This window comes from Triturus cristatus, chromosome 6 (genome assembly GCF_964204655.1).
Source record: "Triturus cristatus chromosome 6, aTriCri1.1, whole genome shotgun sequence".
NCBI classification, from domain to species: Eukaryota; Metazoa; Chordata; class Amphibia; order Caudata; family Salamandridae; genus Triturus; species Triturus cristatus.
In genome coordinates this window covers 120,579,474-120,604,427 of record NC_140589.1, presented here as the reverse complement: position 1 = coordinate 120,604,427, position 24,954 = coordinate 120,579,474, and the positions used below count along the sequence as shown (strand labels likewise).

Sequence of the window (24,954 nt, the reverse complement as noted above, 5' to 3'; positions counted from 1 at the left end):
CTACTTTAATTTCAATTCCACTAAATTCAATTACTAGATGAATGAACACAGCAGCTTAAATCCATTCATCTAAACATACATGCCAGTTGATTAAAGTGTCCAAAAGCAAAATGAGCAATACTATGCTGCAGAAAACATTGTCCGTCTCCTTTATTAAATACGCTTATGGTAAAATGCCACTGTATGTAATTGACCTATTAAGAGATGGAAAGGATTAATTGTTATGAAAAAAGAATGATCATTTAAGAGCTAAATTGAAAGAGTCATATTCTTCCACCACTGTTGCCTCTTGAGGACTGTAGAGTCATTCATGTTGTGCAAATGATTCGTGCACACTTGTTCAAATGTAGAATGTTTAGGATACACTAGAGGCAGACCTGTGCATACACGGCTGAAGTGGACAAATTGTAAAAGGAAGCCGTAATTTAAAAATATGATATTGTTTCTATCTTTACAAGGAGTAATTTTGTGATGTATTTTTCAATACTCAATGTGAGTAGTTGAATTAATGAGTTTCTGAGTGAATGTGTTAGCAGCGCCGGCTGTAGCGCTCCTGGAGTCAGGTGCAACAATTGCTTTTGGCAGCGCATACACCAAGCTTGAGGTGGTGGGGGGGACCGCCATGTTCACATACACTCTGAAAGAACGAGTCCTTAAAACTAACAATGGCACGTGCTTTCACAGTGCATGTGCAAATGGTGTGCTCCCAAGCTTGCCACTCAGTGATATGGTGTCCTGAATCACTAGTGTGTCTTGTACAGCACAGCTATGCATTGATGAGACAGGCCAAGAATGATAAAGCCCTGGGACCCCTTAACTTTACATCATTAATGACTCTATACTTAATAAAGGAGAGGTCTAGTATTTTCTTGCTCTTCCTTAGTATCTGCTTTTCTTCCTCCCCTTCACACCTTACTCCTTCCCTTCTCTCCATTCTTCTTTCACTTTCTGCCCTACGTCCATGTTTCTTCTTAATCGCCACCTCCCCTCATTAACTACTTTTAATTTTTCACCTTCTCATCTTTCCCTTCCACTTTCTTTTCACGCACTCCCCGCTGTATGCACATCTTCCCATTCTCCTCTTTCCTTTTTTCATTCTCATTATGTTCCACTCCAATCTTGCACTCCCTATCGCTGCTTTCCTCACTTCTCTTCACATTCTTTATCTACCGTATCTATCGTTGCCTACAGACCTCTCCTCCTTCTTCACTCTCCCTTTTATGTTTTTCCTTCTTGCACATTTCTTTATATCCACTCCAGGAATCCAGGTTTGTTCTCAGGGTCATAATTTTAAATCTTGGTGCGGCAACTCAGTCTTTCATCTTTCTGAGGTCGATACAATTTGTGCTGTTGAGCTGGAATATAACAACATTTTAAATTTGTTGTCAAGGCCCCCTTTGGTGAATATGTGCTTTACAAACATACATGGTATGTTAAGGACACAAATGTATTTCAATCTTTTGTTTTTCAATTTCTTTGCAATTTTACACTATCATTATTCTCCCTGTCCCTCCTTGACCTACTACACTTCATACTCATATCCATTCCACTGACCTCCTTTCTTTCCTTCCTTTTTTCTCTCCCTCAGCACCTCCAGCCATGCCTCCTTTCCCCTCTAGCTTCTTGCTTCCTTACACCCTCATTCCGTTCTTGCTTCCTTACACCCTTATTCATTCCCCATCCTTCCTCAATTGGTGCATTTAATTCTTCTTCCGCCATTCTTTCCTTACTTTCTTTTTTACTGCTTATACTTTCATCTCTTCTTTAATTTCTTATCAACTCTTCCTTATGCTTATCTTGCTCCTTTCCTTTCTTCTTTCTATTCATCCATCACACATTTACTTCCTTTCTCTATTGCTTCATTTCTTCCTTTCACATTCTTTTCTTATTTCCTCATTCTTTCATCCATTACTCATATATTTCCTCACTCCAGTACTCCCCTTCCTGCCTGCATTTGTTGCTGCCTTCTTTAATGTATTCCTTCCTTCACTCCTTCCTTTAAACAGCATAGTATACGCACAGTCTCTTTAGTTTGCAAAGCTACCTCAAGTCCTCTAATGACATTTCCTAAAGCTTCATTTTGAGATTTGCACACCTCCTCTAATTTGAGTTCACTTTTAAGGTATTGTCATAGGCTTCCCATATGTTACATGATGTTATGTTATATTGATTTTTATAGCACACTAATCACCCAAGAGGGTATCTATGCACTTGGGCAGGTGTGTGGGTGGGAGGTCCCCAAGGTGCTATGTGAAGAGCCAGGTCTTCAGCTTCTTGTGGAACTCAAGATGTGAGGAGGTGGCTATGATGTGTTTAGGCTTGTGGACGTGGGTAGAACCAAGAAAGGAAGTGGGTGGAGCCTATGGAGGAAGTGGGTGGAGTTGGAAAAGTGGGTGTGGCCTCCTAGTAAAAATTGAGCACCTGCACCTAATATTTTACAAATTAAGCACTGCTTCCACAGTAGGGGACGAGCGGCTGCCCTGGGCTCCTGTGCTGGCAGCAGACGCCAGGTTAGTCACTGAATGGCTCACATAAGGCGGGCTTCGACTTTCAGCAGCGAAAGGGCCGGATATCATCAGGCTCTGCGGATGTTGGTCCAGTGAAGCTGAACCTACACACTGCCTCTCTGTTTTGTTGTTCTTAACATCAATGTAACAAGTAACTCAGATATTATTTAATTTTGGCTTCTTCTAGCTGACTTATTCCATGAATTGTACCCATACATGTTATCTATAGGTTCTGTGGTTACGCCTCACACACATCTGCCCATGCAAGGACCCGTCACCCACTGCACAGGTCAAGGGTGCACTGGCCCATCTCAGTTACACTGCTGCGCTGAACCTGTTGAACACATTCGTACGGTGACACCTTGTGATCTTGTGCTCATGCAGGACCGGTTCCAACAGTGTCACGGATCCTTTATTTGCTTGCACGTGTTCTCCACCCATGGTATGGATGGCACGCCTGGCTATAATCTTCTCTGCAGCGCACCTCTTTTCCGAGTACTGCAAATGATTGCTTGGGACTTCTGCGCTACAAAAAACATGTACAACACAAAAGTAAATAATGGAGGTGGAGAAGGTAAAAGCTGCGCAGTGGGACTGGTGCAGCTGCAGCTGCACTGGGCACTGACCCTTAAGGAGGGCATATAGGGGGTGGGGGGGGGGGGGAGGGGTGCTGTGTTTAGCAATCACTTATGATTTAAAAGCACCTGCTGCAGAGTTCCCTGTGGTCCAGCTTTCAGGCAGCAATAAAAATGTCAAGGTAACTGTTGTGATTACTATGCCGGTTAGAGAGAGGTGGGAGTTTTGACTGGTGGCAGTTGTGTATCGCCATAAAGTAGCGCAGTGGGTTAACATGCCTGCTGCAAAGCACAGATCTGTATTTTATGAGAATAGTGGAGTCTTTACCAGCGCTTTAAAACACATGAAATGCATGTGAGAGAGGAGCTATGGAGGGGATGAAGGGGCACTTTTGCCGGTGGTAGTGAGGGAATCTACTGGCTTTGCCAATGCTTGTTGCTCCTGCCTCCAGGTCAGAAAAACACCTTCCCGCGAAAGCCCATGTCCCAGGGGAGATGCCTCTGTCTGTCCAGCGTCCTCGCCTCTGTCTGTCCAGCGTAGTCCAGTGTCCTCGCCTCTGTCTGTCCAGCGTCCTCGCCTCTGTCTGTCCAGCGTCCGTTGTGAATGTGTCCCCTTTGCATTCCGTGGATCGCTGGGTGAGACCCTGGGATCGGGCTGATTCCCCGAAACGGCCCCATAGTCTGCGGAGCTCAGCGGTTGCTCAGTAGCCCCGCACAGTGCACCAGTGTTGTGCCCAGCAGCGTGGCGAGGGGGCCACGGGCCCTGGTGCAAAGCACGCACAATGGCTCCTTTCACTGCTCTGAGTCTTGGGGCAGAAAAAGACAGCAATTGTCAGGGTTGAATGGACCCGTGGGGCTCTGGGCCCCGGTGCCTCTGCACCGGCGTCTATGCCCTAGATTATGGGGTCATTCTGGGGCCAGGGGTGCACGAGCATGATGGGGAGTCCTCTAGGGCAGGCATGTCCAGCAGGATTACATAAGTGTGTAAGGTGGGGGGCCCTGGAGTATGAAAGTTTAGGGGGGACGGGGACTCGCAGGCTGCGATTGGTAAAACCAGTTTAGGGGGGACGGGGACTCGCAGGCTGCGATTGGTAAGACCAGTTTAGGGGGGACGGGGACTCGCAGGCTGCGATTGGTAAGACCGTACGTACCAACCTTCCTGGATACAGGGGGTGGGGGGCAGCATTTCAACCAAGGCCTTCCGGGCGAGCACTTATCATGCAAATGGGTCGTGGAGCCCAGAGAGGGGGGGGGGGGGGCAACGAAGGGTTGAAAGCAGGGGTCACCAACGGAAGCACCGCAGGCGAAACACAGCCAGGCAGAAACAACACGCACGTGCAGATACACAAACACACTGCACACAGGCAGGCGAGACACCACTGCACACACTGCACATACGGCAAGCAGACATGTCTAGAATAGAAGAATGTGCTATACACAGATGTACTATATACACACATGTACATAAAGAGCTCAAATGTACCTGCATACGATAGGCAAATACAACGAGACGTACACTACGAACAGACACACGCATGAACCGTGGGCAGGCATTGAGTACACGTTTCAAAACATACGTGCAGTGCAGACAGATTACATATTGGAGAAAAGTCCTCTCAGGGTCAGTCACGTGGCCAGGACGCCAGGGTCCCGGTGCAATCAAGGTAAGTGGCCCCGTTGACTGCTGACGGGGGGGGGGGGGGGGGTAAAATACAGCAATGATCGAGGTTCCATGGCCCCTTTAAGGCTGTGTGCCCTGGGCCCACGGCGCCAATGGTACCCACGCCCCTGCTCAAGGTGCACTCTGTTGTCAGGGCCACCGGTGGAAATGAGTCCTAAAGTACACTTTACAAGCAACCTGCAAAACAGCAGCAGTGCAGTAAAGTTGTGTACGACAGCTAAAACACGTACACGACGTGTTCGGAACCTAAAGACACACTACGGATAATCAAACATTCCGAGCAGACTGACGTGGCACTAAAAAAACTGATTTAACAAGCATTTGCAATGCACTAGGTCTCGCATTTGCGAGAGTTTGAGCTATTGGTGTTATAAATAGCAATGCCTTTTATTTACGTGTCTTGAAAATTGCAAGCGGTGCGTAAACGCGCACTATGTAGGTTTTCTGTACACAAATAAAATGCATTGTCATTTATAATGCCAACAGCTCAAACTGTCGCAAATGCGAGACCTATTGCATTGCAAATGCTTTTTGTTGTTGTTAAGGGTGTCTTGGTTCTCTTCAGTGGCTGCAATCGAACTCTTGTTTGAAAACAACAATGATTACAAGTAAAGCATCGCGTTCTTGGTAACACGGAGTCTTATTGGAAGCTTATCTGTGGCCATATTTTACTGTGCATGGCGGCATAAACAAGTGTTGTTTGTTAAGTCACTGGAACCCACAAAAAATGAGTTTTCTTGCTCTTTTGCAATTGTATAACATAGGGTTTATCTAACTTTTTGGACAGACATGTCTTCCGTAGTATCAGGTTGGTGAGCATGTGGTTCCAAATTCGACATGCAAGTTTTATTGAGCACACTTTATTAATACACTAATCAATGTTTTTTTTTCTGCAAAAGTAGAGACAGTGCAGATACCTCGTGTGGCTGAATAATGGCAAGTGAAAACCTAGGCTCAAATCCCAGCTTCCCCGCTTAGCCCAATTGTGTGATCCTGGGCAAACCACTCTACAGTGTAGTGCCTCGTGTTTCTTCACTGCCAAATTTGAGAACAACCAGTAGTGATTCTCTTTAGGTTGTACACTGTAGAAACTCCATTCATATATGTTTAAAGATACTGAAATGTTTCTCAGTATATGAGGCCAGACCATAAGCGAGGTTGGGCCGGGGACTAGGGTGTGCATATGATTTTTCTAGATTGCGCCACTGTACGTGCACTGTTGTATTTAAAGCATTGTGGAAACATGTTTCTGCCCCTCACATCGGTCTGCTTCATGCCATGCTCGACGCATCTCATGCACAACATAGTACGGCCCACAAAGACACCCAATAAAACACTGATTCTACCAACCGAGCACAAAAAAAAAGAGTAGCTGTTTACTTAATTGCCTAAAAAGCGCTTTGAAGCTTAGCTCGTCATAGAAAGCGCTATTCAAAATAAAATGGCAACATAAAATGATAAAACTGCACTAATCTCTGCACTTCCATTCAGTGCCCAGCACATGGCGAGAAGCAGGAGAACCCCCATCAGTAACCAGGTGGCGAGCCCCCACGTCTACCCGCCCTCGATCCTCTGTGGACACTGTATGGGCTGCGTCGCTGGCACCATCGACCCCAAGTAAGGCCAGTAGGAGGCAGTCCTACTTACGTTACACCCAATACACAGTCCTAGTGCTTCGCCAGACTTGTGCACTTTGCCGAATACTGGAACCGTGTACACTGTGGGGGGTGCCTCGACCTGTACTCACTGACAGTCACTGGATGTATGCATACGAGCTGTGCCTCTGGCCCGTGGAGAGCGGGGGCGTCCCTGGTCTATGCACACCCTGTTGACTCGGTGCAGAGCTCCTCTAGGCATATACTAACGTGACTCGCCAGAACCAGGAGCAGGAACTGCGGCACAGACAGGTGAGGCACATACAAGAATAAGGAGCCTATCCTGTGGCCCAGCAGCCGGGGCAGGGGTTGTGTCCAAAATGCAGGGAGTGTGTCCTGTGCCCAAGAGCCGGAAGAGAACGGTCTGTCCTGGCAGCGGTAACACCAGTCTGTACACAAGGAGCAGGACACTGACAGTGCTTCCGGGGTACTAGCTTTGCTGAGTGGTGGCTGTGCAGCACCTTGGCAGAAATAGCGTAGTTGTATAGCGCCTCGATGGGACTATTTTTGCTGCATGGTGGCTGTGCAGCACCTCAGCAGAACTAGCCTAGTTGTGTAGAGCCTCGACCCGACTAGCTATCCTGTGGGGTGGCTGTGCAGCGCCTCTGCAGGACTAGGTTAGTTATGTTACGCTTGGGAAGGGCTAGCTTTGCTGTAGAGTGGCTGTGTAGCACCTTGGCAAGGCTAGCTTTGCTGTGCGGTGGCTGTGCAGCGCCCCAGCTGGGCTAGCTTTGCTGTGGGATCACACCTAAAAAACAAGCCGGTATTGTAAAGGGATGGGGGTGTGAGTTCTAGACGGGACGAAGAAGAGGGGGGAAAAAAGAGGCAATTGGGGGGGAGGGGTGGGAGGAACGTCCACAGGAGGGTGGGAATTAGGAAGCTGTTAGTGTTAATGTGTGTAGTTAGTAGAATGTGGAACGTTGGGGAGAGGATTCCGGGGCGGACAGCTGGGAAGATGAGGACAGGACTTTGTGGGGCTATGTGATATACCGGTGGCAATTTTACACAGTAACTGAGTTAATAAATATCTTACTTGCACCAGACATCCTCTTTTTATTGGCGTTGAGTGTGAGCCACTGGAAATGGAATGCAGACGAGTTTGCCAGTTGAGCGAGAGTTGAGAAGGGGGACGGGGTCTGAGTTCTTGATGAGACGGAAATTAATAGAACAGGAGAGCAGTTTGGAGGACTGGGGAAAAAATGTAGTACAGAGGGGAAAAGAGCGGGCGAGGCTTTAGTAGAAGACAGAGGTACGTGCGAATGAACTGAGGGAAACAGGGCGTGGGGACATCGGCAGTGACAGACATGTGGTGTGCAAAGGGAAGGAAACATCGAGCGTCGTCCGTGTATATAAAACTTGTGCACGTGACGGACTGTAAAGCGGATGGCGCGCGGAGTGTTGCAGGAAAGCATGTTGTGACTGCACTAGGAGAAACGCATTAAAGAAAATAGTGCTTAGAGACTAAATAAGAAATACCGTGTAACAACAGAAGTAAAACAAGACAAGCCCGGCGGAGCGTGGCGCGCGCGCTTGGCGGAGGCGGGGGAGCGCATTCCAGGCGGGGGAGCGGACCCTTTGAAGTGCGATGCCAAACGGATTGCATGGCGGCGCGATGCGCGTGATTGTACGCGTGCTCGCCATGCAATCCGCTTTTCGGAGCACTTTTGGGAGCCCCTTACAATAGTCTCGCTTTGCGATCGCTTATGCGGTAGCAAGGCGAGACCTAAAAACGAGTGCCGAATAAGAAAACATTCAAAACAGGCACACAGACATTAACCGCACGTACAAATATGACATGCAAGCACATACTGTACACAGACATAACAGACGCACAGAAATACTGCACAGAGACAAACGGCACATACAAGCATGTGTCGCACACATACTATAGAGATGTAAACATGTATTGCACAAACTAAAGGGCACTCAAACTGACCACAGACAAGTGACACAAACTCATACTGCAGACAAGCATTCTAGGCTGACATGTAGCACAGTACTGCGCAATGATTACTGTGCAAACATACTACCTACAGACACCCAAGCAAGTATCACACGCAAACATACTTCAGAGGTACAAACGTACTGCAAACATTTTAACAGACACACAAACACAAGCTGCCATGGTGCACACCAAACACGATTACACACAAATATGCTGCAAAGTCATACTGTACTACACTGCATCTGCACGTTCAACACTTAGACAACACATTGCACCTTTCAACACCACACCATGTCATGCCACATTATTTTGGATAGCATACCAGAACAGCCACATAATAGAACCCATATTCACGCCAAGACCATACCCGGGGCCAAATCATGTGGCAGGTTGACTAAATTATGCGGCAAGAAAAGGCAAATTATGCAGCCTATCGAGGAGCATTTTGTGATTCCTGATTTAGCAATTTGTTCACATTAACCCTGCCTGTGCAAAGGATTCACCTCATTAGAACGAGTTTAACATCCAAATACAGTATTAAGCAACTGAGAGATGACCAGTCAACCTCTGCGTAGGCCATTCCACTGCGCGGCAACACAGGTCGCCACGACTTTATTAGATTTTGAGCCGTCTGAACTAAAGACTATTTTTTGTTGTAAAAATCTGTAGATTATGCAGTAGATTATGTGACAAATGCGGCAAATCCATAGTTATGCAGAAAACGCCGCAGCATTGCATATTCCCAGCATCCCTTGCCTTCCAAACCACACCATTACTGTGCCTCACACACTCACACCACCACCCTGCAGCACACCAAACAAGAGCACACATTCTCATCCATCCAACCTCACACTATATAACATCACAAATCCTCCACTTAACACTACGGAGAGTTGTATGACAGAGGCATGCATGGCTAAACCACGCGTGCCTCTACAATGCTGCATGAACAACGAATGCATCTTAACAACGCATTCCTTTACCACACAGGCCTTTTCCAGACAATGTCGTGGTAAAGGCATGACTGTTAAAGGGGGATGTATGGTAAACATCACACTTTGCCCCTCTCGAGTCCTAAAAACGACTCTCCCACCCCTCCAGCCATAAACCCAACCCTGACCCCCACCCCTCGAGCCTAAAAAACAACCAGAGCCCCAAAACAATCATGCCCCTGAGCCCTAAAACAACTTGACCAACCCCTGAGCCCTAAAAACAACTCGCCCGAGTCCTAAAACAACCTTGACCCCCCCAACTCTAAAAACAACTCTGCCCCCCCCCAGTGCTAAAACCAACCCGCCTCCCCCCCCCCCCAGCCCTGAGAACAACCTGACCCCCCGGAGGCTTAAAAAATACCCCCCACCCTTACAAATGACCCCCACTACCCAGAACCAAGCCCCTATTACCTGTCCACGTCGAGGTTTCTGCCCCGATGCTTCCTGTTCTTGCCCATCCAGGCATCTAGACCCCGCACTGCCTTAACCACGCACATTCGTGGTTAAGGCATATGGGTGGTTAAGGCAAGCGTGGTCCAGCTCGCGGGGAAACGGCAAGCATGGCTCAGCCCGCGTTGTTAAGGCCGTTTCCCCTCCACCATACAGCACCACATGATACAACAAAGACTCACAACTTCAAACACCTCTGAACTCCATCCAACACCACACCATCACAAGACACTATACCTTACCATACAACATGCACCACAGCAACACACACAGCATCACCATCCAAAATAATATGCCACACAATACCCACACCTCGCACAACACACAGCACATCTGTGTCAGCTATAGTGTATGCCTCAACACTGGACCTCACACTGCCACAACATGATAACACTCGACACCACACAACAAAGCTCCTGGCCGGGCTGAGACTGGAGCAGAGCGAGGCCTTACAGCTGGGAGGGCCTCTTGCATGAGGACACAACAGGTAGAGTGAAACGCTGGCACGGGACAAATTCAAATACAAGAAGACAAGTGTGGAGGGGTGCATGTAGCCATGCTGCCGGAAGGACGAGGAACAGGAAACAGGAAACAGGAACAGGAACAGGAAACAGGCCATCACGGGTCGGGAAGGCTAGGGGCCAGAGAAAGACCTACTGCAGGAAATCCTCACAGTAGGATGTACCGTGACCCAGGACACACGGCTAACTCTATGCACTGCACAACACAAAGACCATCACAGACTGCTGTCTGGCCATACCAGCTACCAGGCTCCCCCAGTCACCTGCAAACTTGCCAACATTCTAAACCTGTAGAGCCAGAGAATTTAAAAACAAAATCGAGAGAACATATTTTCACCATTGACTTCTATTGAGGCAGAGGCAATTTTAGGCAGGGGACAGCTAAAATAAAGCCCTTTTTGGGTCTGTTGGCATGTATGCAGGTGACTTTTGGACTGAGTGCTGTTACTTATGGGTTATTTACGTGAGGGAGTCACTGGACACGGAGTCACCAGGGCAACAACTGTCAAAATAAGCATAATTAGAACATTGGAATGTTGAGGCCCCATTGAAGACAATGGAGTGCTGCAGGCTTCTAATGGATGGTAGAAGCCCGGAGCATCAACATTCCAATGTTTTCCTTTCACAGCTACAGCTGTGAACAAAGGACTCATGGAGCCCGAGGGGATATCACCCACGTCGTGCTCTGTGAGGCCTTTGTTTTACTAACTAGAACATTCTACCCCCTAGGGGCGAAATGTTCGAATAGCCTTATTACCCACCGTAGTGGGCTATACAGCCATTAAAGGCCTACTCTCTTGTTAAAGGCCCAAGCCGAATGGCTGGTATAGGCTATAAGGCTGTATTAGAACACTGGAATGTTGAGAACTCTATTGAAGACAATGGAGTAGCTCCGGACTTAAAATGGCTGGTATAAGCCTGGAGCTCCAACATTCCAATGTCCGTCTTCATGTTTGTCCCTTTTTAGTTTAGAACATTCTACCCTTAGTGGGTGGAATGCTCAAATAGCCTTATAACTCTCAGTCTTGGGCAATACCGGTCCCTCCCTCTTCTTAGGCCCTGCTTATTCCAAGGCAGAGACGCAGTGCCTTTAACACCCAGTATAGCACTTGACCGCAGGCTATATTGAGAGTGAGACGTAAGCCAATAGCTCTTGCAGACCAGGACAAGCAGAGGCACAGAAACTAAGGTGCAATTAAAGTGAGGATCTGGAAAAATACTGGACACAAGAAAAGTGAAACAAGAGAAGCAAGATCGACTGAGGGGAGGATGGGCAGAGGACAGTGCAGAATCAAATACAAGAAGACATATAACACAAAGACAGGGGCATCATCAGTGCTTAATTTGAGCCGGTGGTTTCCGGTGTTCGGCACTCAATTGTCAACACTGGCACTTATGACAACTGCCACATGGTGGAGCTGTCTGTCTAATTTAGACATAAGCAGAACAACTGTTTATTAATAATATAATATATAATACAAATGACTAATAGCTGCATCCCAAGCCAATATTATAGCTTAGTGGCCTGGAATAGTCTGAATTGTCATTGGCAGCGCTGGCAGGAGTGGTGGGTAGAGCAAGCTGCAGTGGCCTGGCGAGGGCCCTGGCACTTAACTTTTTTCAATTAAGTGGTTGTGGTCCAAGAAGAAACTGATGAGCCACAAACACTGACCTCCATCCAGGAGGTCGTAAGGAAGGGCTCCAGACACGTGCCAGTACAGAGACTCGCCGGGCCCAAACAACGAGCATCAATGCTACCATGCGGGGCCCTTCTGAAGTGGGCCCTGCAGGGAAGCCTCAGGACCAAGTTCAGGGTCTAAGGCGTCGGCGTGGTTTTCTAGCAAAATTGAAATCAAACCTTAATAGATTTCCTGGCACACCTCCATGTTGTGGCCTCCCTCTTTACTTTGGTGTTTTTTTAGTTTACTTTTCAACCCCAACCCCTCCAAGCCAACTTTTCTTTTACCTTTTTTTGAGCACCGAGCAGCTGCAATTGGCTGACAGGTGCCCCTTCCTTAAGAGGTGCTTTTGAGCATATTTCATTTTGTTTTATTTACTGCTCCCAGATTTACTTTACTGCTCCAGGACAACGGCTGGGGAGGGGCGTGGGGGGGGGGGGGGTGAGCAGTTCTGGCTTGGCTGAAATCGTTTCTTATCAAACGCACTCAACAAATTGCCCTACAACACCACAGGTCGAAACCCAAGCAGATATGGTGTGGAGTTCCTCAGGGGTCAGCACTAAGCCCACTTCTTTTCAACATATACTTGGCCCCATTGTTCTCACTCATTGCCGATTGGGGTGTGAAGGCGATATCAAACGCCGACAACACCTAGTTCGTGTTCTCATTTAAAGAGCAATTGGAGGACGCCTTCAAGTGTTGTAAGGGCTAGGGCTGTCTGAAAGATATTTCCCTTTGCATGAATAATAATACGTTGAAACTCAATGCCGAGAAAACGGAAGTGCTGTTCTTTGAAAAAAGTCCTCCGCCACCAGTGGACCTGTTGTGGCCGCGGGAAATGGGTTCCCCTCCCGCCCCAGCAGTTATGGCTAAAAATGTGGGGGTCAAGTAGGAGACTGATCTCTCTTTTTCTGCCCAGATCCGGCAAGTGACATCATCCTGTTTTTTTCTTCATTTTTGCCGATGGCGTACAGCATCAGCAAACAAGCATTTATTTGTTTTTGCTGTTGCAGAACAGCATCAGAAAAAAACACTGGCAAAGCCAATAGAACGTATCTCACACACGAGTGTCAGAGGTAGAATAATGCCACCAAATACTTCTACCAAGGAATGATCAAACACACATTGTATAGGGTAGCAGCACTTTACAGCCGAAGAGATAAGGACAGGGCACAAACCAGTATTGGACGAAAACCCTCACTCACCCGAGGGTGACATGCTTCATCATTGGGTTCCTCCAACACATGGGGACCGCAAGGTACCCCATGTGGGCTGCAACATAACCCCTAATGGGAAGGAGCTGGAGTGCAAAGCACATGTAGAGTCTACCAAATCAAAGGTAAGGAGGGGCAAAGTGCAAAAATTAGAAAAGTGGTGATTAAAAACTACCTACTTTGGGGCACCAATGTTTATTCTTCTTCCCAAAAGAGTGGTAGTGTTTAAAAAGCAAGTGAAGAAAGGGTTAAGTATATATACCCTTATTCTACTACGGTCAACATGTTTCAGCCATAAATGACAGCTAAGTTCTTGGCTTTCTTCAGGACCTATAGAACTAAGTCACTCTGCTAAAAAAGTGCAAAATAGTAAATAATATATATTCGTTATCAGAACCACCATACTTGACCAACCCTGTCAATCCTTTTTTAGTTGGTAGTCAAGGGGCTCTATGTACTGTCAGTTTAATCCCACTCAACCGTCATCAGAGACACTCACCTCTGTCGGTTTCTACAAATCCGGCCAGGTTCTCCTATGTGTCTCGGACGGGAGCCAATAGAACTGCATTTGTAAAGCCTAAAGGTGAGACCTACTGGTTTTGCCAAGGCTTATTAAATTTTATTCATCTACAACTGCAGTACATCACATGTATTATATATTGAGGGATCATGTTATTTATTTTGTATTTGCCTCCTTAGAGTTTCCAATACAGCATCTCTTCTGCAATATCTGCTGTCTATTGTAGGCCAGTAAAGCTTTGTTCACTTGCATGCAGAAAAGAGTTTCACTTGTCAGACAACTTGAAAACATGTGCCACAGTTGACTCTCTCGTCGTCTCCTAAATGAAAGAGGAGGAGATTGGAAGGATGGGGCAGTCTATCTGACCTTCATACAAGAATCTGAAGAAGCCAAAATAAAACAATGTTAACTGAAGGTCATTGGCCAATGTCTATAGGAAGGGCTCCAGCTGGCTGTCCTTTACTCAGTCCCAGCAAACCTATGTTTGGCGAGATAGTGAAAAGTGCCCTCCATCAAGGCCCTCTTAAGGCAATTAAAGGTGCTTATGTGGGCTCTCTTTATATCACAGCCACACTGGACTCTGTCCGGGCGGGCGTGTGGTCATGCTTGCTGCAGGCATTTGAGGCTGCGGTACCTGCATGAGTGATGCTGGGAGGCGCGTGCATGGGCGAAAACCCAACCCACAACTGTGCTTTGGCAAGTGCTTAATTTGTAAAAAAAACCAAAAAAGAAAGTGCCTGGCCCTTCTCAATAAATTAGCTATACTTGAACATGATGCCAGCTGTTTCCCACTTTTGAGAACTTTTTAAAATAAGGGAGGTGCATCCATATGTTATAGTGTGTTCAATTTGTTTTATTCTTTCTCTGTGATAATTGTACTGTTTAAATAGTTCCTGCAGTGAAGCAAATAAACAATGTTCGAACTTGAAAAGTAAAGATGTCATAGGGAAAGTCAGCCACCACAAAGATGTGTGCAGCCCTGACCATTCAGGCAAGAGGCAGCAGGGCTTAGATTCTTGTCCCACCAGGTGTACTGGAAGGATATCTGATGCTGCAACAAACTGAGTTCCTCCAATGCCAGAGGGTTTAACCATAAGTAACTTTCCAAATTTCATGCGACGTGTATAGCTCATAGCAACATACCATAAGAAACCGGCGCTTAAAAAACAGAAGAATTTTGAAAAGGCTGCCATTTAACAAGCATTGGCAAAGCTAGAAGGTCTTGCACAGGTTGCCAGCCTTTTGGCTTTGTCAGCGCCTGTTTTGTTCTCTCACAGTTTTTGTAAAATGTTATTGTTGGGACCCTCGTTTGCCTAAAAAAACAAACTATCTTAAAGCAAATTATTTTTTTACGTCAAAAAGTAGATATTGCCATATTAGTTCCTGCCACTGAAGGGAACTACTTTGCCTGTGGACGTGCTCCTTGTGACAGGGCGGAATGGACTTAGCCAATGGACTTAGCCAGTTTGTCATGTGTTTGGTGGCAGACAGATCCTCTGGGTTCTTCCAGAGAGGAATGAAGTGATCTACCTGAGGGCGTGTTCCTGTACCTGATGTGGTGGAGTCTGTTGATCAGAGTGTGATGGGAGACAGTGTCAAAAACCGCTGATAGGTCCAGGAGGATGAGGGCTGCCGTTTTGCCGCGGTCCATGTGGACCCTGATGTTGTCGGTGGCAGCTATCAGCACCGTCTCGGTGGTGTGATTGGCTCGAAATCCGGTTTGGAAGGGGTCCGGAAGGTTGTGGTGCTCTAGGCGATGGGTGAGTTGCAGGTTAACTGCTTTCTCGAGGATCTGCGCTGGAAATGGGAGCAGAGAGATGGGCCGGTAGTTCTTGGGTTTAATTGGGTCGGTGGATGGTTTTTTCAGGAAGGGCCTTACTTCGGCGTGTTTCCAGTTTTCGGGGAAACAGACTGATGTGATGGAGGTGTTGAGGACCTTGCTGAGTTCGCCGCCGATGTTTCCCAGGTTGAATAGGTGGTGAGAAAGGGGTCCATGGGTGTCCCGAGTGCACGGGGCACATGATGGAGATGGTGTCTGTGTGGTGAGAAGGTTCCATTGGGTGCAGAGGAGTTCCAGTTCGTGGGTGTGAGTTGGTTGATGCTGTCGGTGGAAGAGGGTTGGGGCTTGAATTTTTGTAGATGTCTGAGATTTTGTCATGGAAGAAGTCAGCCAGGGAATTGTACTGTTCTTGGGAGGTTGTGATGGCGTTCTCTGTGGCAGTAGGCTTGGTGAATTCCCTCACGATGGCGAAGAGTTCCTTGCTGCGGTTGGAGCTCGCTTCAATGCGGTCTGCTAGGGCGTTCCATTTTGTTTCTTTCAGGAGTTGGTGGTATTGTTTGAGAGCTGTTTTGATGGCGGCATGGTCTTCTGGTTTTCTGCTGGTGTGCCATTTCCTTTCTAGTTGCCGGTTGGTGCACTTGATGGATTTCAGTTCTTTGGTGAACCAGCTGGCTCTGTGGGTAGGTCTTTAGGTGTTGGCTGTCTTAGTTGTCATTGGATTGGATTTAATTTATGTTCCGGTGCATTTTTGAGTCATAATTACCGCCAGGAGGACTGTCAGCCTATCAGGAGACTTTCTAGAGCATTTCTGGTGCAAGGATTTTTAGGGCCCTGAGCAAAGCGACGTTGTGCGGTTTGGGTATTTCCTTTCCCATACAAACCATGTAGTCCATTTCTTGCAATCTGGTGTGGTCGTTTGTGGTGGTGCTGTAAGGCAGATAGCTAGACACTTTAGTGTAGCATTGACGATGCTTTGAAGTTTAGCGTGGAGTAGGCTGGCTAAAATGCCATTTCCTTGGCTCCTTTTAATTTGCCCCACTCCACCACCCCCCCAACGTGCTGGCTCTCCCTTCAGAAAACAACTGACTTGCTCTGGGGGTCACAGACAGCTGGGCTTTTCACCTGCGCCCCATTTTGGCTCTGTGGACGCTGTCCGACCCCTCCATAGCTTCGCATAAACGTACTCAGGGCGCTTCAGTCCAACAATGAAAGGCCAACCAAGCGTTCCTTCTAATAGCTATAATACATTTTTTAAGACTCAGGTTTAATCCTTATAAACCTGTCAAAATAAAAAAATAAAAATTTCATAGTATGGTCCTTATTTCATAAATTCTTTCTAAACGTTTTATTTCTGCATACACACTTTTCCTCCTGCTGGATTCCTCTCTTTCTTCAGAGTGACCCTCTTCTTACCTTTCATCCTCTGCATACCTTCTATTTCCGAGTACAGCCTCCTCTCAGCCTCATTCTTGTCTGCTTCAGTCCTTCTTATTGTTTTTACTGCAATTGCTGATTCCTCATTGCATAGGTCCAACCTCTCCTCTTTAAAACCCTGTGCCTGTCATCTCACCTGACCTACTATACACCAGCCTATCTCACCAACCATTCACCTGAAACCACCAGTGATCACACCTCACTGGTATGACATATAGAGGCGGCAATTTTATGGTTTGATTTTTCACTGACAGCCGATGCTGCCGAGTCTAGGGCGGCAGGGACGGACTATCCTCTATGGACAGACACCAGTACCATATTGTGCATGTCGGTTTGGCCGGCCGTCTGCACACTTAGATTTCTCCAACCAAGCTGTATTGCACAGCCAGGTGGAGAAAAGGCACAGGCTCTCAGTCCCTTAGTGAGCGCATAACCAGGCAGCTCAGACCAATCTTGACGCTGCTCTTATGCTGTGTAATAGCATGAGATCAGCATCTGGATTGGGTGGGGAGTCTGGGAACCTGTGCTGGCCCATGGACTTCCATGAAGAGAAGAAGAGAAGAGCACAGAGGCAGCTGTCAGCGGGAGCGTCAGGTAAGTGCTTTAAAAAAAAAAAAAAACATTATTTGTCCCCCCCCCCCCCCCCCACTGCCTCACCACTTTATTTTGGCAGCTGTTCAGACTTCATATTAATTCCCTTATAGCCAGTGCCACTGGAGTTATGTGGCAGGGGAGGGTCAAATTATGTGGCACAGTTGAGTAAATTATGTGGCAAGAAAAGGGAAATTATGCGGCTTTATGCAGTACATTTTGTCATAGTATTACTTTGTTATTTTGTCATTTTTAAGCTTGTTAACACTGGGCATTAGTTGTACCTCATTAGTACCAGTTTAACACCCAAATATAACAATAAGCTACAGAAAAGTGGCTAGTCACCTTTGCAAAGGGCCTTCCACTGCTCGGCAACATGTGTTGCTGTGTTTTTACTAACTTTTGAACAACTTGAGCTAGAAACAAATTTATGTTGTTAAAATCTGCACTTTGTGCAGCAAATGATGAATTAAGTGGCAAATCAACAATTTTTGCAAAATCGCCACAGCTGCATAATTCCAGCGGCCCTGCTTATGGCGCTTGACACTCTCACATAAGACAAAACTGCTCTGGGTCTTGGCCATCACCCAGTACTGTACTAGTCCACAGCAGTAAACCAAAACCAACCACCCATCACCAACAGGACAGGTACAGAACAACTGTAGAGATCTGCCACATGACGCTGGCCAACTGAGCACTCTAATTTAGTCCACCACTGTGGGTCTCAACAAGTTACACGCCACACCACTTTTGAGATCTCACCACGGCAATCAGGAAAGGGAAGATAGGAACAGAGTCCACCCCAGGGGATAAAAAAAAACAGCACCAAATGCACCACTCAGCCTATATAATCTAAATAAGTCCAAATCATTAAGGTTGTTCTTTTTCCAAAAACTTCTTCTTTATTATGCAGTTTATCATGCAATCTTTAAAACTTCCAACAACAGCAAAAGCAGCCGACGCGTTTCGTCCACCTTTGGACTTCTTCAGGGCAAAAACAGTGGGTTGAATGTCAACCTCGTGAGGTTCTTTTTAACTTTCTTCAAGAGTCTTGCTCCATTCAATTTGTAGTATATCCCAGATTAGCAATCCAAGTCCTATTTAAAAACAGATTTTTTGATACGAGTTAGAAAGGTTCAAAATCCGTTGCCATCAGTTTTAAGAATTAGTGTGATGATAGATCTATACGATAACTCCTCCAATAATAAGGGCGAGTGTACCCTGTAATGAGATACCCGATTCAGTATCCAGATACGAGTAAAGGGAGGCACCGACCCCGTCCGATAGTGGGATACCGCTAGCTTTGTCCACCCCAGGGGATCTCTGACCCGGGTCTTCATAAAACCTACCCCTGTGCAGTGACCAGTTACCAGGACCACTGAAATAGTAACTAGAATAAAGGGACCGGCAGAGCTGCTCAAAGCTGCCAGCCTACTTGAATACATAGACTGCGCGTCGACCTCCCACACTTCTTCAGCCATCACATGGCTGTGTGTTGTGTCCCGAATCTCGGTGGTCATCACGAACGACATGGAAACACTTCCCACACAGGATCAAAACAAAGACAACACACTTCCAATTACACACTCTACATGGTGTTGCGTACTATCCATGTACGCAAGCGCTTCGGCGCCCCACATCGGAGTAGTGGGCGCTATAGAAGTTTCAATACAACACATTGTGAGTGCAAGTGAGGCAAGCATGGCACACAGCTGCAGAATGGCAGAGGTACTGCGGTATCTACACAAGTTCTCTTGTCTAGTGTGGGGTGGGTTGTGTAGCACACTTCCATCGCCGCAGGGGTAGGTGTTACAGATTCCGCATGAAGTACCACGTCAACAGTTTGAATCACAAACAAATCTACCCCGCTCTTTTGATGCCCTGGGTCTGTTTATTTGTGATAAATCAGAGCTGCCATAAATTAATGCCCCCACCCGGGGCAAGAAGGGCGGAGAACTGGTGTCTTTACCCGAGGGGTAACAGTACTTCAACCTACATGTAAACCTGGAGAGGTGAGGGATTAAAAAGGGGGAGCGGGGAAGAGTCGGTGCTCTGGAACGCAGCGGTAGATGTGTGACTGACCCCACCCCGCCAGCCTTTCAGGTATATCAATCAGTCTGATGCGGAATCTCTAGGCAGGAACCGGGTGTAACAATCAGTAGTAATTTGAGGTGAAAGAGGCACAAACAAAACGCAGACGAGGTTCCTAGCTCTGAAAGACACAGATTTCCAAAGCCTCATATTTTTATAATTCGTGGGGAAAATTACATTTTGTTAATTTGATATTTTACTGAGTTCGGAGTGAGAATGTGGTGGCAGGTTGGAGAAAGCGTAAAAGTGGGAGTGGGGCAGAGTAAAGGGGCAGAGAGCAGACATTGGAGGGGGCAGATGGGCGTCAGATTGTGGGGGGGGGGGGGCGGGGGATTTAGCGGAGGGGATTAGAGGCTTCAAGGGGCGAATAGTTGGTCGGAAGCCAGAGGGAGCAAAGGTCAGAAGAGGAGCTGAAAACAAGTGGGTCCCCGCAGCAACAACCGAGTAAATACCGAACACGGCGCCGAGAGGGAGGCCTGTGAGGCCTGCTGGGCCGGGTCGGTTTCGCCTGAAATGATATTTCTTTTCATCATGCATTTAACGTTTTCATTTCCGCTCACTTGAAACAGGCACATCCTTAAAAGAGACACAGGATCCTGAACATGGCACAGCATGGAGTATACAACATACAGTACTATAGCATGACAAGGCGTTACAGGCTATATGACAGTACAATAAAGTATGGCATAACGCACCAGAGCACAACATGCGTTGACATTCCATAGGATAATATATCACTGCATAAACACTGCACTGTACCGTGGCACACGTTACATACAACAACATAAAATGACATATACTAACATAGCAAATAATAACAGACAATACTATACCATAACACAGTTTACCGCAACATAAAGACATACAATAGTATAGCATACAGCACAACAGGCAATCACCAGTGCACACAGCCCCCAAGTTTCCCAGGTACATGTCTGACAAGTTGGGTTATCTTTGAACTCTGGGACTTGTAGTCTTACTTAGCCGAGTACAAAACCAGGACTACAAGCCGCAGAATCCCAAGAAAAAACACACACAACCTAACATAGCACAGCAGAACATAACACAGCCCAGAACCCTGATCTCGCGGCAGAGCGTGAGCAGCGTGCAAGGCAGGCGCTCCCAGCCGGCTCACCTCCAGTCCTGCACGGCCTGTCGCCACATCTCTGCTCCGGGGCCGTCCTGCAGCTCCGGCGCTCTGGCAGAAGTGCAGAGCCGACCCCCGCACCAGAGAACTTATCAGCGACAAGTCTCAAGAACGACAACCAGATAAACAAAACCACCGACCCCTCGCTGCCCCCTGGTGGACAGATTCTAGAAGGCAGGCTTGGCCTGTGTACTTACTGCCTGGAGACATTTTGGACGCTCTGGGCAGAGCTAAGGGACTCTGGGCGAGCAGTGCAGAGATGATTGTTAAGTATTAGTTGTTAAGAAGTTCATACATGCCAAAGGCAAGTGAGAAATTTGGAAAAAATCGGGGGAATGCATTTTCCCCATTGTCGTAAAACAAAATCATTTTTTTGCTTCAAAAATCGGGGTCTCCTGACTGAATAGGGTCTCTGGGGATGTACGGAAGTAGAACTCACTTATGGTGTATTCAGGCGCGCTAACCTTGCGCAGGGGGTGCCCCCCGCTGCCTCACGTTCAGGTATTTGGTAGTAAGTCAGTCAATCAGTAGACTTTTGCAGATAAGTTCGCTTGGTGCAACACAATTCTAAAGTTGTCTCTATTTCCTAGACATTCCTGGGGCGGCCAGCGTTTCATTATCGCCTTGCAGGACACTTTGCTGGGTGGACACACGCTGCAGGCGTGGAGACGCTTTGTGTGCACACCAGAGCAAGATTGTTGGGAAGCGAAGGGGCTGAGTCGCATGGCACATGTTGGGGGTTTCATTCCGTCACCCCTCTCTTCTGCATCGGGACATTTGAGCCATATATCTTGGCAGTAGACTGAGTTTATGGACTGTACTGTATTTGAGTTCTAATCCCTTTACCACCTCCTGGAGTAAGTCATCATGGCTGATCGTTCCTGCGAGTTTTGAGAGACGAGTTGAGAAAATGAACGCCCGTGGTATCCAAGTGGAATGAAATAGTTTAACCACCAATGGTACACATCAGCGTTCACCGGGCATAATTCCCAGGACCCATCTACAGTCACAGGATGGAAAGAAAAGGCAGTGAGTGTGCAGTATGTAAGGAATTGTGCTCACACTAGGATTCATAAACATGTGCAACAATCTTGGGACTGGCAAGTCTTCAGCTCTCTGCGTCTTCACCACCGTCTTGTTGTCGATATTTAATGCCACATGTCTGTTGGGCAACTCATTTCCCCAAATCACCAAAGCCACTACAAACAGGAAAACGTCAAGTAAGGCTATGCACCTCCCCTGGTTCAGCCACTCAAAGATATACCTTCACAGCCACTGTAACCCAAATCTTGTAATGCAGTAAAACGGTCCGACCATGGCAAAATGTCTGCCCACCCTCACCAGTCTATACGAAAAACCTCAGGTGACCAAACAACACCTGCACTTTGTACAACTCCAGCTGCCAAAGCTTTCCCTAATAGCAACAATATCTCCAGCACTTCACGGCTGGTCCTTCACTCTTTTCAGGAGCCAAGGGGACCCTCAGCTCATCAGCCAAGTGTTGAAAATGCCCAGCACACTCAGTCACAGAGAGAAAAAGTCATCAAGATAATGTGTCACAAAATGTAGCCAGACTGAAAGAAAAGGCCCAATGCAAAAAAGTGAAAAGTCTTGAGAAGAGCACGGTCCATGAATAGCACCCGCGCCACATATACTGTCCTATCGAATTGCATGCCCAGAAGGGAATCAATTAGCACCATGTACTGGAAGAATTTCAAATGCTGACAATGTCCCATTTTGCCAACCCCACCTGTTCCCAGCACTCCCTTACTAGCCCTAATGGCATCATCAACATTGGTATGGAATGCATAACATCAGTAACTACTGAAGCCCCTTTCAGCCATGTAAATGAGCAGAAACTCCTGCTACCCGGTCTTAGGTACCGCTCCCAGTGAGGGGACTATCAAGTGCGGAAAAGGCCAGTCGAAAATGGGCTTCTTGTCTTTCCCTCAGGAACTTTTTTCCACAACTTTTCAGCAGCCAACTGCTTCACCTCCTTGACCAACCTCAGATTACCTGCCCACTTCCTCTCCCGAGGTCCTTGGTATCCCAACGGGAAACCCTCTTTAAACCCGCCCACCTTTCTTCTAGCGGTCTCCCTGCCAGGATAGCGCAACAACCAAATACTTAACCTGTCCACCCTAACTCGAGCAAGAGCCTTTTATAATGGGCTCTGCCTGCTGGTGCCTCCCTCTAGTCCGCCTCCACTGGTCCCATCTTTTCACTTCCCAAAGTATTGCGTGTAGGGGTGTTTCCCGCCAAACCTCAAGCATTCGTGTTTGCAGCAACACTGTTGACTGATATGAACCTCCGATGGAACCCCTAGCTGAGCTGTTCTGATAACATTCATATATTTTTTTAAATTATATCTTATTTATTTAAAAAACAACATCGCAGTTACATTCATCACAAATATCACATATTGGCACTTCGCCTGGGCACATCTTCGACCTACTTAGCATTCTGTATAACCTCCCTTGTGAGGCATCACTTCCTTCAACCCTTCCTCGGTCAATATCCTTCTGAATTCCCTCCCATCTCCTCTGTGGTCTCGGGGGGCAGAGGGGGGTACAGGGATTGCCTTTAAAGTCATTCCATTTACTCCAAACCCTCCCCCATTTACTGGGGCGTCCTCTGCTAATATAGACCGCCTTCTCCACCACCATACACCAGTCCACGTCCCTCTTCCAATCCATCAAGGAGGGAGTTGTCTCAGAGCCCCATGCTCTTGCTATGTTTGTCTTGGCAATCATCAGTGCAAGGGTCACCCCTAATTGGTCTCCTCTCCCCAAATCTCTTGCCTCCCACACATTAAGGAGACACCATTTTGCCGAACTGCGCAACTCACTCCTGTACACATTGTTTAAACACTGAAGTAATGCGGCCCCATACTCTTGGATTTTGGGGCAGGCCCATATTATATGAAAAAATGTGCCCCTACGACAGAAAACGTCAGCTTGTTTCCCCATCTGTACCAACGTGGTGCATGAGATGTAAGTCCTATGAAGGATTTTGAGTTGCACCAAACGAAAGTGGGCTCTGATGGGGACCTCCCGGGGGGGAAGCGAGTGCCTTCAACCACTCCTCCTCTTGTATGTCTGGGATGTCTATCTCCCATTTCTCCCTCAGGTGGATCAGCTGATCTGGTGCATTATTAATTAATTTCTTATGTCAGTAAGATCGCCTTTTTGGTGATGTGTTCTTCTTACAATCTATTTTCAAGAGGGGACGACTCCGGCAGGGACTACCCTTTCGGCAGGACCACCCGTAGGGCGAGTCGGAGTCGTCGGCAGCAGAACATCTCAGAGGGGGCTAAATTGTAGTCTTTTTGCAAGTCTGTAAATGTTCTTACATCCCCTCCCCTCCACACATCTCTCACTGTAGAAACGCCCCAACAGATCCCATTTGTCGAACCCCTGTCTCTCTCCCAAACTGTCAAAAAGTTGGGATTTCCACAGGGGAGTCGCCTGTCTAATTTTATTTTTCCATCCCATCTTACCCAGTGTAGAGTGCCAAATCTGGACTGTGAGAGCCGTGGGACCCATCAGTTGAAGTTTCTTCAGTGGGGTGTATAGGGCGTGTAGGTACCCTCTGGGCCCCAGCGTTAGCCTATCCATCTGGTATGCGGGTTCGGTCATGGGCTGGTGCGCTCATTGATTTACTACCATTAGGTGCGCTGCTCTATAATAGTTCCGTATATCCGGGAGAGCTATTCCTCCCTCATACCACCCCTTTGTGAGTTTATTAAGAGATATTTTTTAAGCCCCACCATCCCACGGCAATTTTCAGATCTCTCCCTGTATGGATTTGAAGTAGCCGTCCGACATCGGGAAGGGGGTATTTTGGAGAACGTATATAAAGCGTGGGAGTGTCATCATTTTAAAAAGGGCCGCCCTACCCAAGAGTGACAGAGGAAGCGCCCTCCAGTGCTGGTCATCCTCCTTCAATCGGCTCAGTGGGGGTTGCAATTGTTTAGCCGTAAAAGGTTCTTGATTAGGCGTAACAAAAATAACCAGGTATCGGAACCCATCCGTCACCACCTGCGCTTTGCATTCCTTTGGCATTCTCAGTGCCTGCCTGTGTAAAAAGGGGACTACTAATTTTGACCAATTAATCGTGTATCCGGAGAACCATCGGTAGGTAGCACATACATTAAGGATTCTAGCGATTGA

The 24,954-nt window shown here is 47.3% G+C and overlaps 1 protein-coding gene across 1 annotated transcript in view; it reads right to left on the bottom strand.

Annotated features, from left to right (window-relative positions):
- The window catches only part of LOC146816491 (epoxide hydrolase 1-like), a 172,224-nt gene extending 151,314 nt beyond the window's left edge, over positions 1-20,910 (bottom strand). The window contains exon 1 of the mRNA XM_085610344.1: positions 20,771-20,910. Coding sequence (XP_085466470.1) covers positions 20,771-20,799 — 29 coding nt within the window. The 5' untranslated portion in view covers positions 20,800-20,910. The remainder of the gene's footprint in view (positions 1-20,770) is intronic.
- Positions 20,911-24,954: the final 4,044 nt, after the last annotated feature.